General features: G+C 39.9%; 1 protein-coding gene and 1 long non-coding RNA gene across 3 annotated transcripts in view; one reads left to right on the forward strand and one right to left on the reverse strand.

Moving 5' to 3' along the window:
* Window positions 1–4,249: 4,249 nt before the first annotated feature.
* Window positions 4,250–19,117, reverse strand: part of FBN1 (fibrillin 1) — a 264,477-nt gene continuing 249,609 nt past the window's right edge. The window contains exons 63-66 of the mRNA XM_025295542.3: window positions 18,053–18,172; window positions 9,412–9,643; window positions 6,734–6,908; window positions 4,250–5,550 (exon numbers count right to left, since the gene is read on the reverse strand). Coding sequence (XP_025151327.3) covers window positions 5,161–5,550; window positions 6,734–6,908; window positions 9,412–9,643; window positions 18,053–18,172 — 917 coding nt within the window. The 3' untranslated portion in view covers window positions 4,250–5,160. The remainder of the gene's footprint in view (window positions 5,551–6,733; window positions 6,909–9,411; window positions 9,644–18,052; window positions 18,173–19,117) is intronic.
* On the forward strand, window positions 5,447–12,306 carry LOC123328040. Of its 2 annotated transcripts, XR_006542770.1 has the most exons (4): window positions 5,447–5,583; window positions 7,183–7,322; window positions 9,005–9,183; window positions 11,983–12,306. It is a non-coding gene; the product is annotated as an uncharacterized LOC123328040 (long non-coding RNA). The 2 variants fall into 2 exon arrangements; XR_006542769.1 differs by lacking the exon at window positions 11,983–12,306 and having other exon boundaries at window positions 9,005–9,266.

Consider the following 19,117-nt stretch of genomic DNA (forward strand, 5'->3'; position numbering starts at 1 on the left):
AGCATTAGCAGGTAGTTTTGCTGCAGTCTCCTATGGAGTCAGACTCTTTTCGTCCGAGTCTTGGTATGTGCAAGGTTTTGCTTGTGCCCTCCAAGACTGGAGTCTCTGTTTCCCCCAGTCCTGTGGAAGTTGTAATCAAATCCTGCTGCCTTCAAAGTCAGATTCCCTGGGAATTCTCAGTCCCTTTATTGAACCCCCAGGCTGGGAAGCCTGATGTGGGGTTCAGAACCTTCACAACAGTGGGAGAACTTCTTTGGTATTATTGGTCTTCAGTGTGTGGGTCACCCACCCAGAGAGTAGCGCAAGTCACTCAGTTGTGTCTGACTCTTTGCCACCCCATGGACTGTAGCCCACCAGGCTCCTCTGTCCATGGAATTCTTCAGGCCAGAATACTGGAGTGAGTAGCCATTCTCTTCTCCAGGGGATCTTCCCAACCCAGGGATCAAACCCAGGTCTCCCACATTGCAGGTGGATTCTTTACCATCTGAGCCCCAGGGAAGCCCACCTGGTGGGTATGGGATTTGATTTTATCATGATTGTGCCCCTCCTACCATCTTGCTGTGGATTCTCCTTTGTCTTTGGATGTAGGGTTACTTTTTTTGGTAGGTTCCAGCATCCTCCTTTGATGATTGTTCAATGGCTAGTTGTGATTTTGGTCAGATTTTATTTCTCTTGAGTCTGGTGTCTGCCTCTTGGTGGGTGAGGCTAGTCCCAAGGCTAGAACAGGCTCTGTGGAGGGCAGGGTTAGGGCCCAGGGCATTCGGGACTCGGGCCTGCCCACTGCTGAGTAGAGTTGGCTTCTGGGCCCTCTGGTGGGCAGAGACACATTCTACTATACGATCAAGGGGGTTTTAGGGCAGCCTGTCTGTTGATGATTGGGGCTGTGTCCCCACACAGTTAGTTGCTTGGCTAGAGGCATCTCAGCACTGGCTCCTACAGGCTTTGGGTGATCCCAGGTCTTAGCACTAATGAGCTAGAGGGAGGATTCCACAAGGGCACTTGAAGCAATAATGTCCACATGGTAGAAGCTCCCCAGAATGGCTGCTCCCAGTGTCTGTGTTCCTAGGGTGAACTGTGATTACCTCCTGCCTCTCCTGGGCAATCTCCGAGATCAGCAGATATGCCTGACCTGGGCTTCTCTCAAATCACAGCTTCTGCACTGAATCCTGGAGCATATGAGATTTTGTGTACATCATTTACTGGTGAAATCTCTATTTCTGTTAGCCCTCTGTGACTCCCCAAAGTAAGCCCCACCAGCCTTCAAAGCCATGTTGTGCTCTGGGGCATGTTTTCCTGGTGCAGATACAACTATACAGGCCTGTGACCTCTTTATGTAAATGACTGGTGGGATTGATGAGATGTGTACTTATCGCTGAGATTTTTTCAGATGTCTCCATTTCCAGTAAAAGCTTAATCATACAGGTTTGATTTAATTATCCACCAGAGAGAATTGTACCTTACAAAGGAAACAGACCTTTTCTGATTTCTGCAACTCTGAGTACAACTGCAAAGAACACTTCAAGAGGGGGTTTGAAAGTTACCCAGAAACTGCTGAATGGAGCAGCTACTTTCTTCTAAATGGTCTCTACCTCAGTGTTGCTTAATTTTGAACTCAAGGATTCTAGAAATATACTTGATGCCTTCTAGCTGACACTATAACCAACCCTTGAGGGGCAAAAGGAACATAGGGTAATGCTACTTTGATTCATGAAATGGGAATAGTTGTAAAGACCAAAAATGACAGTGAATATCTGTGTAGAACAAAAATGATAGAGTTGAGCTTGTGGGAAATCACAGCCACTTACCTGCTGTGACTTCATTCAGTTAAAAGGGATGCACCTTCTGCTGTCCAATAGTAAAAATGAAACTGACTTCTATTTGGAGAGGTCATAATTCAGGCGTCCATCAAGGATGCAAAACAGCCTGTGTCCTGAAAAGAGGTTTATGACTTTGCCAAAAAACCATTTTGGATTCATTAGCAGTTAGTTGGAATAACAGATTCTGTGACATTGCCAGGTCCTGCCAAATGTATGTCAGGTGTCAAATGTACAAGACCCTTATGTTTATACAGACACTTGTGAGAATGTTAGAACCTTTCATTGAGACTCAATCTTGTATGTGAACCTAGTCTTAGATACATATGGGAATCTGCAAAATAAAATTCATAGTTGCCTTCTCTTTAATCCCAAACTTGTAATACTGAGAATCCTTTGCTAACAATACATAATGCGAGGCTCATATTGGGTTTCGAAATGTTTAAAAAAGTAAATTGGTTTGCTTTTTTTGTTTTAAACAAAGTGTTTAAAATTGGCAAGGGGCAAATAACTTTGTCTTCCGCTATGTATGTGAGAAGTAATCTTTCTCCCAGTAATCTTCTAGCACTTAAAAACAATGTCTTTAAACCATTTTATATTTAGCTTTGTAACCTATCTTTAGCAACTAAAGTTAAAGTCAGAATATAGTACATTCTGTGGACAAAGCTGACTGCTTAAAAAAAATTAACAGTTTAGAGATATATAACTTAAAAGTATGCTTATATCAACCTAATTGTGCTTTATTTTGGCTCATCTAATTTACAAACATGATTTCTGAAGTCGGACCGTATTTGTAGTGGCAATGTCTAAAGCAATTTTGGCTGAGTGAAATGCTATTTGTTGAGCAAAAATGTAGTTGTTTGTGCAAGTTTAAACATTTCATAAGGCCAGCTGAGTTCCTTTCAGCCTACTTACAAAATAATTATTGGCAAGTGAAATGGGCTGAGGGGTAGAGACAAGACATTTTCAAGCTTCTGAGATTTATAAAACCAAATTCTTCAGCCATCGAAAGTAAAATCAAAAGGTCACAGACAATTAAAAGGTACAGGTTTAAATCTCAGGGTTAAAAAAAGTTCCAACAGGAAGAATATTTACAATGGAACAATGAGGAAAATGTTTCGTTACAGTCAGAAACACGGAAAATATGCTGTTGAAAATTGTTGGCTCTGAAATAAATAAAATCCAGACTGAGACTATTAAAAATATCAAAGTGATCCACTATGTGCCAATTCTATCTTGTTCTGTTGTTATAAAGATAATCCATTATTGAATATAATGCTATTCTGGTTAACTTATCAAAGACATTTTCCACTTGCAAGCTGTTGTTTACCATATGCTATATATTCTTCTCTTAACAATTTTAGTACACTTCCATCAGAGAACCATAGGCAGAGAGAGAGAAGGAAATTGAAACATATTTTAACTTCCTAACCAGGGTACAAATCCCTTCCAACCTAGTCATTCGACTCGCTCATAATTGATGCTCAGTAGAACTGAAATTTTTTTTGGATGGCAAAATAATAGATTAAAAAATACTTTGAGATGTTTGTAGCCTGTTAGGTGAAAGAAAGCATTCTTGTGCACTGGCTGCCTAGACTGAAACCCTCTAGTGAGGGAGCTCACCACCTTGCAGGGAAACGCATTCTCTCAATGGGTAGCTTGACAATTTGGAAGGTATGTGCTAAACTGAGCTTTATACCAACAGACCCTGGATTTTCTTTTGGAATATTCCTACTCCATCTTCATTAGCTTAGTTTTCTGAAGCTTACTTTTCTGTGCCCTGTATGGTTTCTCCTCCATGTGGCAATCTCATTTCACCTCTATTTCCACTATCCTTGAATGCTTTAAGGAGTTTTAAAAATTCGTACTGATTGAATGAGCTTAACTATTAAATAGTCAGCTTTGCCCTTAAAACAGCATTTTAAAACTATGACATTCAGAAAACAAGAGTTATAGCATTCAACTGGATTCAATTTGGGGTTACCCCTTTGTAATTAGACTAGCATTGACTAACAACAGATATTTAAGGGAGAAAATAGGATAGAACATCTAATCTTGCCAACACTGTATATTTGAGGGGAGGGGGCATGATAAATTTTTATAATGAAATGCATGTGCTCTAAGACAGTGAACTTGGTGTTTTAAAGCACTGAGGTCTAGTAGTTTAAAAGCCATGGGATTAATTTTAGGTCATGTTTTAGAAATAGTGTTACAGTCTAAGTATCTTGTCAGTAAGAATTTAACTCTGCTGTCCTGAATGAATAAAACAAGAGACTGACTCAAATATGTTAAAATTTTTTCTAGTGGTTATATATTTGGCACCTTTAGGAGCTCTAACTAATACATTGAGGATAATTTAATTTCAGGAGACTTTATGAAATCTCCAGAATGGCGCCTCCACTCCCACATCCATGCAAGAACACAAAGCCGAGGGGTACACTAAAAAAAGAGACTGTTTTATTGTGACATTTATGACATGGACCCCTTGTTGACAGGAATGACCGAGGGTAGGCTTGGCATATTGCACAGGTGTGATGAAGGATGCACTGGTGATCCTCTGGCTGCTGAGGCTGCTTCCTGGTCCTCCCAGACCTCCATGCATGCGTGGGCCAGTCACAGAAATTTCATTACCACTTGGTGTATACACTTAAGAAGTCTTTGGTCTTAATAAGCACCATTACAAACCCTCACATTAAGGGCATTATTATTCTAGTTTATAAATGTTTCAATGATAAAAAATAGCACGATTACAGTATACACACACTTAATTTACATGTAAGGTATTATACTCATAACTGAGATAAGCTACTGCACTAACTTTGGTTGATTGAAAAAAATTAATGAAGTATTTGAACTGAATACTTGTAATTTGGTTTCTAAGTTGTGTAAATATTACAGTGCATTTATAAATCTAGTTTGAGAATTTACTAGCACCAAATAGATATTATAAATGGCCAACCTAATACTTGCATTTGGAGAAGCAAAGTTTTACAATTTGAAAAAACAGAACAGTCCATCGATTGAAAGCACGTTCCTGTACGTCTGCTAGAAGGATGGCATGTCAGCATGAATGGCCAACCCCCAGTGGAAATACATGTCCCAGTTTTCAAGAATCAACACATATGACAAGGTAGCTTAGCTACATACATGAGAAGCCTGAGAAAGTGGTTGTTTTGAACTAGGGTAGTCACCTGTACCTTGCTTTTGTAATACAAGAATAGTGCTTATTTATAGAAATTTACGTGGTGAAAGACTGTACCTATAATATGAAGATTCTGATTGGGGGAAAAATTCAGTTCTACCTATCTATCTTGGTTTTTTAATTATTTGGTCTCTGGATGGTGAATTAATGAAGCAAAATCTGAATTTTCATCTTCAGATTATCACCCAGTTCACCACTGAGGTAGTCTTTGTCATATTTATCTTCTAGCTGATTAAGTTCTTTCTTTTTATAAAGTGGAGTACTACTGATTTGTAATGAATAGGTTCCAGCCACTGGCTTCTTCTTTGTGAAGTGGAGGTAGCTGATCCCTTCCTTTTGGTTGATTTTAAAGAAGCCGTTTTCATTTCCAGATTCAATCAAGTATCTGTTGTGATTCGTCAGAGTCGTGAGGGCTGGAAGGAGTTCTAGGATTCGGACCTTGTTACTGATGTGGGAAATATTGAAAGCAAACACGGCTGTCTTCTCAACATCCCAACTTGCAAGACTCACATTGGCTTCTATCTCAGGTTGATCCTAGAAAGATATGGCAACGTGTGAATATAAAAGGTAAATATGCCACTTACTAAAGAAAAAGTGACTCAAGTCTCACTCAAATACAACTTTCTTCTCATGTTGCATATACTCTATTGAAAATGAATATTCATAAAATACTGTTTAAGCCACAGTGTTACATTAGCACATATTTATAATACTAAACATGTCAAGAAGGAAGTTGAAATCACTTGTATTTGGTCTTCTATTGCAGTGGGTCTCAAAGTGTCCCCCAACCGACAGCATCAGCATCATCTGGGCATCTGTTAAGAGATGGAAGTTCTTGGTGCCACCTGAGACCTACTGAATCCGAAACCCTGGGGATATTTCCCAGAAATCCATTTTAGCAGGCCTTCCAGATGATGATTCAGATGCATATTCAAGTTTAAGAATGACTGTTTTAATATATTATTTTCTTTTCAAAGACTTATCTCATTTCCCAAACCACAACGGATGGGTTGCAGCACCAATACTAAGAAAGAACCAGTTTATTTCCATTTTGTTCACTGACGCAAAACCATCTCACCAAAGGACACACCTATGAACCTACTTCCTGGCTCTGATGATCTGCTAATATTCAATGCTTTTCACCTGGCTTCTTGCTTGCCTCTCTGGGACCACATGTGCTGGCTCTCCGGGCCCGCAGCCAGAGGTCTGAGTATCTGCGTTTCTGAGTTGACTGAAAGGCTGCAGCAGCCGTAGGCAAAGAAATCCAGGCTGCTGGAGCTCCATGTTGTTTTTGTCTAGAATCCAAGTTTCCTCACACTCCACATGGCTCTTTCGGTAGAGAAGCCTCTAGCTTTCAGAACTTGGCATCCCTGTGTACGGAGCACTATGTCACTTCACTACTCTGCCCACTTGCTCTCCTGGATCTCAGACCTTGTCCTTTCATCAGACTTTGGGCGGGTGTTTAACTTTCTTTTTGGCGAGACAGAGGAAATGAGCAAGTATGTGAAAACCTTTGAATGGCCACTCCCTAAAGGCAGCAAGAAACTCCAGAGAGCCCCACAGATTCTTGTAAAATGCAGCCTAGAGCTCAGGGAATGTCTGGATTTTCTCCCCGGGGAGCTTTATCACACTTTGGAGCATCCTTGGAGGAAACCACAGGAATCTGGAGGGCCTTTCTGCAATAGGAGGCATCAGGAGAAACCACCTTCTGACCCACCTCAATGTTGGAGGCATCTGTTTCATTTGCGCTTCTCCGCTTCCTGCCGCGTTTGGGGTAGCCGTTGATCTTACACTCATAACAAGCCTCTGGGGAGAGTGAGTTGTCATCCATTTCACCGCTGGCAGGTGGCTCTGGGTTTCCTCGGCCCATGCCCATTCCAGAAACACAGTGCCTATGGTGGAAGGGGAGCGTAGATAGTTTTCATTAGAATTGGGAGATGGAGGAGGAGCGAGAGTTCTGGTGAAGCCCAGATCCTGCCTGGTGACATTCAGCCCTTGATTATGTGTCCACTGGATGATGGGCTGGTGCTGAGAACCACACTGAAGCCCTCTGTGTTTGGTCTTGAATTCTCAGTTCCCTGAGTTGATTGATTTCTTTTTACTATCTCTCAAGGCCCTATTTTGCATATTTACTTGCCCCTTTATTTCCCAAACGTAATGTGGCAGGTGTTTCGCTGTACTGGTGGAGAGGAGACAAGGAGTGGAAACAAGAGAAGAGTGGAAGATGAGGGGGAGACCATGTGACTTGGGAGGCTGAATAAAAATTGCCTTCTTCTTATAAAATAGGCTCCACAGGAGTGAGAAAGGTATGTGACATCGGTGTTCAGTTCCTTGCCCTCTCCCTGTTTAACTGATACCGTTACAGCCACCTCCAATTCCACCAGCACCACCTTTCACCACTCCAGCTTCTGAGCAATCTCTCCTATTATCAGACCTCTCACTTTGGCTCCTGAAGAAAGAAAGAAAGCTCTAGGTAATAACTTAGGTTGATTTAGAAATATATTGTGAAGATATGCAGTGTATTAAATACGTGTATCAGAGCTTGCCCAACTGTGGGAAATTGTTTCAAGTCATTCAAAACCACTAGGTCCACTGGCTCTGACTCATGTGAGGCTGGATAAACAAACCCATGCCCAAGAGAGAACTAGTTCAGCTGTTTTTCTTTGCCTTTCAGTTTTTAAAGCCAAGTTACGGAGGGAGGCTTGCATGTCTCACAAGTACCTTGTTTTGTTATTCTGCTTACTATTTCATAGGTCACTTGGAATGTATTTATCAGGCTCCTTTTTCAAAATGTTTTGAAATAGCTGAATGATCTTAAAAGAATCTTTAGATTCGGATAGGCTTGTCCACTCTAGTGATTCACAGAGGAGCCCAAACTGTTAATAATGGGTGAATTTCTATTAATTGGTCTACTAATAGGTCATAATGTAGACTAAATACTATTTATTTCTCTCTGTATTAGTTGATCTATTTTTTATAACTCATTTTCCTTTATGCCCTTAAGATTCAAAATACAATGCCATTAACATTTTTCTTTTTTTTTTTTTTTTTTTGGTATTTTGCAGCAATTTAGGTTTCTAGTATTTTCTGTAATCCTGCTGAGGACAACACATTTCCTTTCCTCATCCTTTAATTTTTTACCATGAAATGTGTAGAAACAATAATATGGATACGTGCTCATTCTTTGTGTGTGTGCATTCACATAATTATGAAATTGTTGGAAGCAAACCCCAAATTCACAGGCTTTGGTTCCTTTCTCAAAACTCCCAATATTTTCATATGCCTGGAACACCACTTACAAGAAGTGTGACTATAAAGTCCCACTGGCCAGAAGCCAGTTTGGAGTGTCACAATTTTTGCTGGGAAAATGATTCTGGCATTAAATTTATAAAGAATGAGTCTACCGAGAGCCAGACACAAACATCTGGGAATTTGAGTCCTATTGCTGTGCGCTTCCCATGAAACATTCTTTTACCTTCTACACACCCCAAAATGAATCACTTGATGTTTCTGTGTCAAGAAACCAAAGACCACAAAATTAACAATTTTATATATACACATATGTGTGTGTTGTGGACTATGTGACTTTTTGTTGGAAGGAGTATATATAAGTATGGGCATTGGTATATGTGTGTGTGTGTATTTAATGTCTCTGTATTCCTAATTAAAAAGTTAAAATGTGAACTCCTTCACAAGATAGCCAAAACTAAGACAGTCAAGTCCAGACTAATTCAACTGGGAAGAAGACCTAAACTTTGAAAATGTAATAGTAACTTTTATATTACTAAATAGAATAAAAATATATCTTCCCTGCCCCAACTCTCACAATACAATGTGGTATGCTACCTGGAAAACATAATTATTATTTTAACTCTTATATTTAAAGTTCTTTTGCAACTTTTAATGTAAATTTAAGTCTAAAATGTAAAATATACTTTGAAACTCTAAAGGACTCCCCAAAAGATATCTTTATGATTTATCCTAACAGGAGCTACATGAAGGCATTTTAAGTCAAGACAGAATTCTGCTTGCCCTAGGAGAAGGTTGCATCAGCAATCTGAGTCCAGCTCTGTCATGGATCACAGTCCCTGTATTTCCTGAGAAACGACTCGCCTTCCAACAAGATGTGAGGATCAAGAGAAGGCGATAGATAAGCCATATCTTGAGGTATTTACAATGTAGTTTCATTATTTTGTTCGATGTTCTATGAATTTCCAGAAATCTAGATGTCCCCCTTTAAATAAAATAACCTAAAACCTTTGCAGAGCTAACTGGAATTAACTCAAGGATTAGAAAAAGCATGGTTCAATGCTACTAGGACAGGCCATTTTGAGTTCAATAGACTTAATTATACTATGAATGAGAAAGCCTCCAACCACGACCAGCATTGCTTACCCTTGGCCTATTCGGAAGTAGCCAGGTGGACAGGCACACAGGTAGCCACCCTCAGTATTGGAACAGCCGTAACTGCAGGGGGCCTGAGCAGAGCCACATTCGTTGATGTCTTGGCAACCTCCACTGAACTGTTCGTATTGGAAGCCGGCAGGGCACATGCACTTGTAGCTCCCCAGGGTGTTGTGACAGGAGGCTCCTCCGCAGATGTGAGCACTGAGGCATTCATTTTCATCTGCAGGGAAAACCAGAAGACGCCACATATGTGATACTGGGCAGAGGTTTCTATGGAGGAGTTTGGGTCAGGCACTCTGACCCAGTGCTGGCCAGCTGGCCCTCACCTTGGCTCTCGGGAAGGGAAGGCAGGTGGAAGTGGCTGAGGTGGGAAAGGGAACAAGAGAGAAAGATGTGGAGACAGATGTGGCCTCTCGCCATATGGTGAGCGGACGTGGTCTCTGAGGTCAAGTGCATCAGGCAGTGTGTTAGAGGATGGCATTCTGAGGACCAGCAGACTCCAGTCCTCATCTGAAGCCAATGGCAGTGTGTCCTGCTCTACAGGGGCATCTGGTGAAGAATGCAGGGATGGTTCATGGCCAAGGTTCAGGGATCAGGGTGGGAGGGCAGGGAGCAGTTCTGTGTGCCTTTGCTTCAGAAGTACCCAGCAATGGGATGACTCTCTACAGCCAAGATGAGCCATATTCCTGGAGGCTGCTTTCCTACTCCTCCTTTTTCAGCATGAATAGGGTTGGCAAGGGCTGACATCCTGCAGGAAGTGTCCCGCTCACCTGGACTTCCTTTTCAAAAGTCTATAAAAGCCCCCAGGTGCTTGCTCAGGGCGTGAATGGTGCCTTCTGGTATGTCTGCTCCCATCTCTGAATGGACCTCCTTATCTAAACCATCCTCCTGCCCAGGGCATCTGGGCTGTGTCTAAAGCTAAGTACAGCTGGAAGAGATTCAGTGCAGACTTCATGGGCACTAATTGGGGAAAACCCACAAGAGACACAGATGCTGTTGAACGAGCTACCCACAGGGACCAGCCAAGTCTGATGGTAATACATAGGAAAAAGAAATCTAACTTTCACAAATTAATTCAAAGGGAAAAAACCCTCAAGTTTCTTGTTATCTCTGATTTATACTTTTTTGAAACTTCCAATATATTTTTATAGGTCTGCCTTTGTAGGACAGCACAGAAGTTTGCTGGTAAGACATTTCTTAACTGCTAGAGCCCATTTTCAGGCTTATATCCACTTGAATGCATGTAGATTGACATTCTCCTCACTTAGCAAGTATCTACTTCCAATGGAAAAGAGGAGGAAAGCAATTTAGTAACACTTAACATTTACTGGATGCCTACTGTGTGACAGACAGGATACTAAGTTGTTGTTCAGTCACTAAGTCATGTCTAACTCTTTGTGACCCCATGAACTGCAGCATGCCAAGGTTCCCTATCCTTCACTATCTCCTGTAGTTTTGCGCAATCTCATGTCTATTGAGTCGGTGATGCCATCCAACCATCTCATCATCTGTCACCCTCTTCTCCTCCTGCCTTCAATCTTTCCCAGCGTCAGAGTCTTTTCCAGCAAGTCGGCTCTTTGCGTCAGGTGGCCAAAATATTGGAGCTTCAGCTTCAACCTCAGACCTTCCAATGAATATTCAGGGTTGATTTCCTTTAGGATTGACTGGCTTGATCTCCTTGCAGTCCAAGGGACTCCCAAGAGTCTTCTCCAGCACCACGGTTCGAAAGCATCAACTCTTCAGAGCTAAACCTGCTTTATGGTCCAGCTCTCACATCGTGTACATGACTACTGGAAAAACCATAGCTTTGACTATGCGGACCTTTGTTGGCAAAGTGATGTCTCTGTTTTTTAATATGCTATCAAGGTTTGTCATAGCTTTTCTTCCAAGGAGCAATTGTCTTTTAACTAGGTACTTCATTTGCTTAATGTGCTTCACAATCATGGAGGTAGGTATTAAAATCCCTGTTTCCCAGATGAAGAGAGTGAGATTCAGAAAGCCCCTCCAAGATCTCCTAGCAGCAGGGCAGATATGCACACCCAGGTCTGTCTGACTATAAGTCTCATGCTTTCCTTTATATCAAAGTGTCTCTCAAGAGATTTGCCCTCATTTACATTGTTCCTTTCTCTTTTAGTTTTTCCTTATTTGCTAAGGTAGTTTCATTTTTCAAGAAAAAATTGTTTCTTAAAAAATCTTTTTTTTTTAAATTAGGAAAACAGGTGGGTAAAATGGTAAGAGTGGGGTACTTGCATACATATACATACTTCATATTGCCTTCCACCCTTTCTTTTTCTCTTCCTTCTCTTCATCTCCCTTCCTTCCTCGAACTCCCCCTGCTTATCTGTATGTGGTTACAGAGAGGAGGAGGAGATAAACAGTAAGAAAGCCATTGGTTGAGAAGCCTGTTATGGCACAGTGCCTAGCTATGCATCTGTTTGAGACCCTTTCTATCAAAGGACTCTCAAATACCCAATCAAAGTCACTTAGGTTCCAGGGTTCCTAAAACAAAATGACTTAATATGCCATCATCTGTGTTCTCTTCCCCTTATTTTAAATTAGAGATGAGCTATGTGATAGAAACCAATGGAGACCAAAGGCATCAAAGGATGTACCAAGAACCAAGGGTGGTTCCTTTGGTGAAGGAAGTATCTCTGGGCTGGATGTCTTCTCTGTGCCCTGCATACCCACCTCCAGACTTCTCAGCTGTGCTCAGCTCTACAAGGCCAATCAGAATGGAACATCAATAGACTCTTCTTCCGTTTCCTATGCTTTTTGATTGGGCTCAGCCATCTGTTACCTGCTGGGATTCTGACTGATAAATCCTCTAAGGTACAGGTATATATGGGAAAGACCTGTTAATACAGAGCTTAAGATTTACTCTCTTTTGTTCCAAGGGTCAGAAACAGGACCAATGGTTAGAAGTCAGAGGCAGAAAAGGTTCATTCTTTATGAAAAAGAAGGTGAGTACCTTTCCTGGTTGGAGAGAGACTGACATGTTAGGAAACTGGTTGGAGAGAGACTGACATGTTAGGAAACAGATCAGATGAGATAACTGTCGAGGTTCTTTCTAACTTGGAGCATCTATTTTGGTCAAGAACTCTCCCTATCCCCTTTTCAAATTCTTTTCTACTTTATTTGACTTTTTTTTTTTTCCTCCTTGAAAATCTAATAAGCTTAAACTTGCTTTTCTGGGTTGGAGAGGTGGGGTGGAGTGGACCACGGATTAAGATAAGAAATTGGCAAATGTTCAATGTTTGAAGCTTGAAAACAATCTGTTTGTGCACTCACCCTTTCTATCAATATACAAATACCATGATTTGTTTAACATGTTTTGCACTTTTCCTGACCCTTTTCATCCTGTGTGTGTACCCTGGAGCAAATGGCTACACAAGGAATTTTTCTACACTATAAAAATCTTTGTTTTATTCTTTCAGTTGTTACTTAAATTGGTAAGAGTTTTGCTCTTTTTATAAAAAGAGATGATTCTAATTTGAATGAAATAGGATTAGAATCTCTGAAAGACACTCCTTAAAAATCAGATGGAAACCTACCCCCTCTAAACTCAAAGGTTCCAGCATCAGGCTTGCACAGTATGTCTTAGCTGTGGTGTTAAGAGAGAATTCCAAAATGTAGAATGGGCTTTCCTTTACTAATTTTCTCTAGGTCAAAATGGGTCAGCTCCAACTTTAAGCTACAAGTTTGATATTTTCTAGAAAGCAGTGATATCAGAGGCCCCATACCCTAAACCTATCCATCTTCTGAAAGTGAGCTTCTGGCTGCTTAAAAGCAAGGATCCAGAGAGGGCTGGTCCAAGAGATTTGCTCTGCAAGGCTCTGAGGAGGTTCATTCTGGTCCAAGGCAATGCTCATTCTGGATAACTGTAATTCCCAAGAATTATGAGAACAGTTTGAATCGGTATCTTCTGGGCATCAAAACCCCCAAACCTCTTCTCACTTTTTTAAACTAAAGTTTAGTTGATTTATAATATTGTGTTAGTTTCAAATGTACAGCAAAGTGACTCACTTACATAGGTCCATCCTTCTTGCTGCCAATGGCAGTATTTCATTTGTTTTTATGGCTAATATTCCATTGTGTTTGCATATGCACGCATCTTTTAAAACCAATTATCTGTTGGCACTTGGGTCGTTTGTAAATAGTGCTGCTATGAACATTGAAGAGGATGTATCTTTTCAAATTAGAGTTTTCATCCTTTTAGGATGTACACCCAGGAGTGGGATTGCTGGATCATATGGTAGCTCTATTTTCAGTTTTTTAAAAATAGCCTTCATACTGCTGTCCATAATGACTATACTGATTTATATTCCCACCAACTGTGTAGGAGGGTTCCCTTTTCTCCACACCCTTTTCATATATAAACCTTTTGATGATAACAGACTTATTTGAAGGTGGTAGACTTTTTGATGGTGGTTATTCTGACCATGTGAGGTGATATCTCATTGTGGTTTTGATTTGTATTTATTTAATAATTAGCAGTAGTGAGCATCTTTTCATGTGCTGGTTGGCCATGTCAGAGAAAAGACTATCTAGGTCTTCTGCCCACCTTTTCATTAGATTGTTTATTTCTTTGGTACTGAACTGTAGGAGCTGTTTATATATTTTGTATGTTAACCCTTTGTCAGTTGCATCATTTGCACATGTTTTGTCCCATTCCATAGACTGTCTTTTGTATTGTTGATGGTTTTCTTTGCTGTAAAAAAGCTTTTAAGTTGGATTTGGTCTCATTTGTTTATTTTTGCTTTTATTTCTTTTGCCTTGGGAGACTGATCTAAGAAAATATTGCTACAATTTATGTGCAAGAATGTTCTGCCTATGTTCTCTTCTATGAGTTTTATGGTATTGCATCTTATATTTAGGTCTTTAGAGCAAATGCAGTTTACTTTTGATATGGTGTGAGGGAGTATTCTAACTTTACTGATTTACATGCAGCTGTCCAGGCTTCCCAACACTACTTGCTAAAGAGACTGTCTGTTCTCCATTGTATACTCTTGCCTCCTTTATTGTAGATTAATTGAGTGTAGGTGCATGGGTTTATTTCTGGGCTCTCTACCTGTTCCATTGATGTATATATCTTTTTTTTGTGTGCCAATACCACACTGTTTTGATTACTGCAGCTTTATATCATAGTCTGAATTCTGAAAGGGTTATGCCTGTAGCTTTGTTCTTTTTCCTTGGGATTGCTTTGAAAATTCTGGGTTGTCTGTGGTTCCATATAAATTTTGGAATTATTATTTTTCTAGTTCTGTAAAAAATGTTACGGGTATTTTGATAGGGATTGAATTAAATCTATAGATTGCTTTGGGTAGTATGGCCCTTTTAGCAATATTAATTCTTCCAGTCCAAAAGCATGGGCTATCTTTCCATTTCCTTGAATCATCTTCAGTTTCCTTTATCAATGTTTTATAGTTTTCAGCATCTAGGTCTTTCACTTTCTTCGTAAACTTTGTTCTTAGATATTTTATTTCATCTTTTCATGTGATTTTAAATAGGGTTTTTTTTTTTTTTTTAATCTTCTCTTTCTGATATTTCATTGTTGGTGTAAAAAAAAAAAAGGAAGAGATTTCTGTATATTAATCTTGTACCTTGTTACCTTCTGAATTCATTTAACAGTTCCAATAGTTTTTGTGTGCAGTCTTTAGGGTTCTCTATAGAGATTATCATGTCATCTGTACGCAGTGACAGTTTTACCTCTTCCCTTCCAGTACAATGTTGAATAGAAACAGTGAGAGTGGGCATCCTGTCTTGTTCCAGATTTTAGTGGGAAGTCTTGCAGCTTTTCACCATTTAATATTATATTGGCTGTTGGTTTGTTGTAAATGGCTTTTATTATGTTGAGAAATGCTCCCTCTAAAACCACTTTAGTGAGAGTTTTTAATCATGAATGGATGTTGAATTTTATAAATAGTTTTTCTGATTCTGTTGAGATGATCATGTGTTTTTTGTCTTTCCTTTTGTTGATGTGGTATAACATATTGATTTTTCATGTGAACTATTTTTGAGACCTGGAAATGAATCCAACTTGGTCATGGTGTATGACCCTTTTTATGTATTGTTGAATTTGGTTTGCTAATATCTTGTTGAGGATTTTGAACCTATGTTTATCAATGATACTGGCCTGTAATTCTTTTTATGTAATGTCTTATCTGGTTTTGGCATCAGGGTGATGGTGGCTTCATAAAATGACTCTGGGAGTGTTACCTCCTCTTTGATTTTTTGAAATAGTTTGGGAAGGATGGGTATAAGCTCTTCTTTGAATGTCTGGTAGAATTCCCCAGTGAAGCCATGTAGTTCTGGACTTTAGTTTGCAGGGAATTTTTTTCATTACAGATTATATTTTACTCCTGGTGATGGGCCTGTTGAAATGATCTGTTTCTTCTTGATTCATTTTTGACAGCCTTTATGTTTCTAAAACTTGTCTACTTCTTCTAGGTTGTCTAAGCTCACTTCTAGGTGAGCTCCACAATTTTTTGGCATATAACTCTTATATGATTCTCTTAGGATGTTTTTAATTTCTATAGTATCAGTTGTTATTTCTCATCTTTCAATTTATTATTTTATTAATTTGGGTTTTCTCTTTTCTCCTTGGTGTATCTGTCAAGCAGTTTCTCAATTTTGTTTATCTTTTCAAAAAAATTGGCTCTTGGTTTTATCGATCTTTTCTATTTTTTAAATCCCTATTCATTCCCGCTCTGATCTTTATTTCTTCTGTTGACTCTGGGCTTTCTTTGTTCTTTTTCTAATTCTTTTCGGTGGCAGATTAAATTATTTGAGTTTTTCTTTTTTTTTTTTTTTTTTTCAAGAAGGCCTATAGTATTGTGAACTTCCCTCTTAAAACTGCTTTTGCTGCATCTGATCTGATAGCTTCTATAAGGTTGTGTTTTCATTGTTGTTTGTCTCAAGGTATTTTCTGATTTCTTTGATTTCACTGTTGACCCGCTGGTTTCTTAATAATATGTTTAGTCTTCACATGTCCATTTTTTTCTTTCTGTGGTTGATTTCTCATTTCATGGAGGTCTTTCTTGCAGATTTGGCTGAAAAAGAGGTGTTCTGCCAGTTTCCATTTGGTTTTCTGTGAGAATTGCTCCCCATGTAGGTGTATTATTGATGTGTTTGTAGGGGTAGGAGAACTCCACATCTTCCTATTCTGCCATCTTGATCCTCCCCCTCTTTCCACTTCTTAACTTCCCACTTCTTAATAGACTCTTTGTTCTGCAAGTCCCAAGCAGAACACCATCTTCATGGGACCAACGAAGAATCTTCAGGCAACAAGGGCATGTCCTGGCCATCTCTATCATCCCTGAACTGAGCATAGGAGGAGGAGGATAAGGCCCAGCAGTGGTAGATCTCACCTCTTTTATACTCTTCCCCAAAGCTTCAGTTTCATCCAAGGGAGATATGTAATAAGGGCAGATAGACTCACATGCTGGGTATTGAATCAACAAAGCTTATGCTGGAAATTTTGTGAACAATGTCAGAAACTGGTGATTAAAATCCAAGACCTCCCTGAGCTGGTAATAAACAAAGGCATTTTTTATTAAAACCAGATCACTAACCAGCAAACTGCAGCGTAAGCTCTAGCACTGTGGTTATTTTAGCCAGTCCTACTCACCTCTGCAAAACTGTATTTTGTAAAGAATCAAACCAGATGAGAAAGACACATATTTGATAAATGAACACATACCAAATGTGTCTTCATTTGGAGTAAAATCAAGCATTGCAACATGGAGCAGTCACCCAGAAGGCAGTCACTCTGTTTTTGAGAAGGAGGGCCCTATACCCAAGAGAGTGGCAGCCAAAACAGGTCACCAGAGCACCAAGCTTGCAGTGCTACTAGGTGAATTAAAAAAAAGAAAAAACAAGTAGAGGTGACACTAGAAAGGCAGCCCTGAAACATGAAGTGAAGAAAGAGCTTTGGATTCTAGCTCTGGTCCTGCCACAAAAGAATGGGTAAGGACAGACTGCCTTTCCTTCCTGGCTACTAAGCCTTCATTAGTAAAATAATGGCATGGGCTAGATGGATTGGGGTCCTTCTAAACTTGCAATGTTGGGATTCTCTGCTGTCCATTAAAAGTTATTTTGCTATGACACTGTGGGACTAAAAGTGACAATTTCAATTTAACGACAGAGTCTGGGACTCCCTTAATTTTCCAAAGAGTTTAGCAATCCTGAAAAAAACTTGTACCCTGCCCCAAAGGTGTGTAGCATTCAATGAACCACTTCTGCATCTTGTGACCAAAAGCTGCTCAAAGTAGCCTTTGGCTGATGGATAGTTTTCAGTCAGAAGTAGGATTTTGTTAGCCTGAAGAGAACTCCAGTGTGGGCTGATGACTAGCAGTGAAGCAGAAGAACAAGGAGATATTAGGAATGAAGGAATTCTGTCAGCATTTCATTTCAAATGCCTTCAAAGTGCCCTTCATCATTATTTTTTTTTTTTTTCTTAGTTTGCTAGTTTGCAAAGGCTATGACTTCCCTCTGGTTTCAACCAGGTATGGACAATTTGAAATGAGTATTTGTTGCTTCAATGGTAAGTTTAAAGCTTTCAGAAAGCAAGCAGTATTCTGACTCAGGAGCTGGCAGCAGTTCATCTTGTGAACAAGGGACAAGTACTTGCCAACACACTGGTTCCACTGGTAGTGCTGGAGATAGCCCTGGGGGCAGCTGCACCTGTAGCCGCCGATGATGTTCTGGCAGCCGTGCTGGCAGCGATGGTTTCCCTCACACTCGTCCACATCTGAGAAAGAAGGCAGAGTTGCCTTTAAGTCACATCAGTGCATGTCTCAGAGGTATTCTCTGAAGCACCATTTATCAGCATATGAACGTGAAAGGCAATTTTAGTAAGACATCAGACACAAAAAATTGTTGTTGGTGTTCAGTTGCTAAGTTGTGTCTGATTCTTTGCAATCCCATGCATTGCAGCAGGCCAGGCTTCCCTGTCCTTGACTATCTCCCAGAGTTTGCTCATATTCATGTTGGTTGAGTCAGAGATGCTCTCAAACCATCTCATCCACTGCCACCCCCTTCTTTTGCCTTCAATCTTTCCCAGCATCACCAATATTCCACGACCAAAAATTTCAAGAATATCTACTCTGGAGCTTTTGATTAAGTCCAAGGGAAAAAACATCCCTGGTAAAATCCACAAATAAAAATAATGAAGACACCAATGCAAGGCACAAGAATACAGTGTAAGATAGCTGTGTAAACTATTTATATTTCCTTATTTGTGCCAGAATTGGAAACCAAAAGGTCAATACAAAAACAAAATCCTAAAAAATAAGAGTAAAAGGTTTAATCATATGTTAACAGAAGAGTTATTCCTTATATACTTAATCCACATTGAGGGAATCCTTTCAAGATTCTGGATCCAGTGACTAGAAAATTAAGTGATCAAATTCAGGAATCTAGCTGTTTTTCTTGAGTCATTTCCAATTAGACTAAATTAACAACTGAGCAGAAAGTCTTGTTACATTCAGGAAAAGCCTGTGTTAAGGACATGGTCAAGCATGAACCAAAAGATGTATCTCTAAGACATGGGACTTGTACAAACCAGAGAAAACATTTCCATCTTCAGCTGGCTGTCTCCCCTGTGCTGAGTTCTGATGTCTCATAGAGGATGACGATGCAGGTGTTTATAGGCCACCTCATGAGGACCAACTAGCTGGATCAAGCTGAGGGCTCT

Source organism: Bubalus bubalis, chromosome 11, assembly GCF_019923935.1.
Source record: "Bubalus bubalis isolate 160015118507 breed Murrah chromosome 11, NDDB_SH_1, whole genome shotgun sequence".
In the NCBI taxonomy this organism is placed as follows: domain Eukaryota; kingdom Metazoa; phylum Chordata; class Mammalia; order Artiodactyla; family Bovidae; genus Bubalus; species Bubalus bubalis.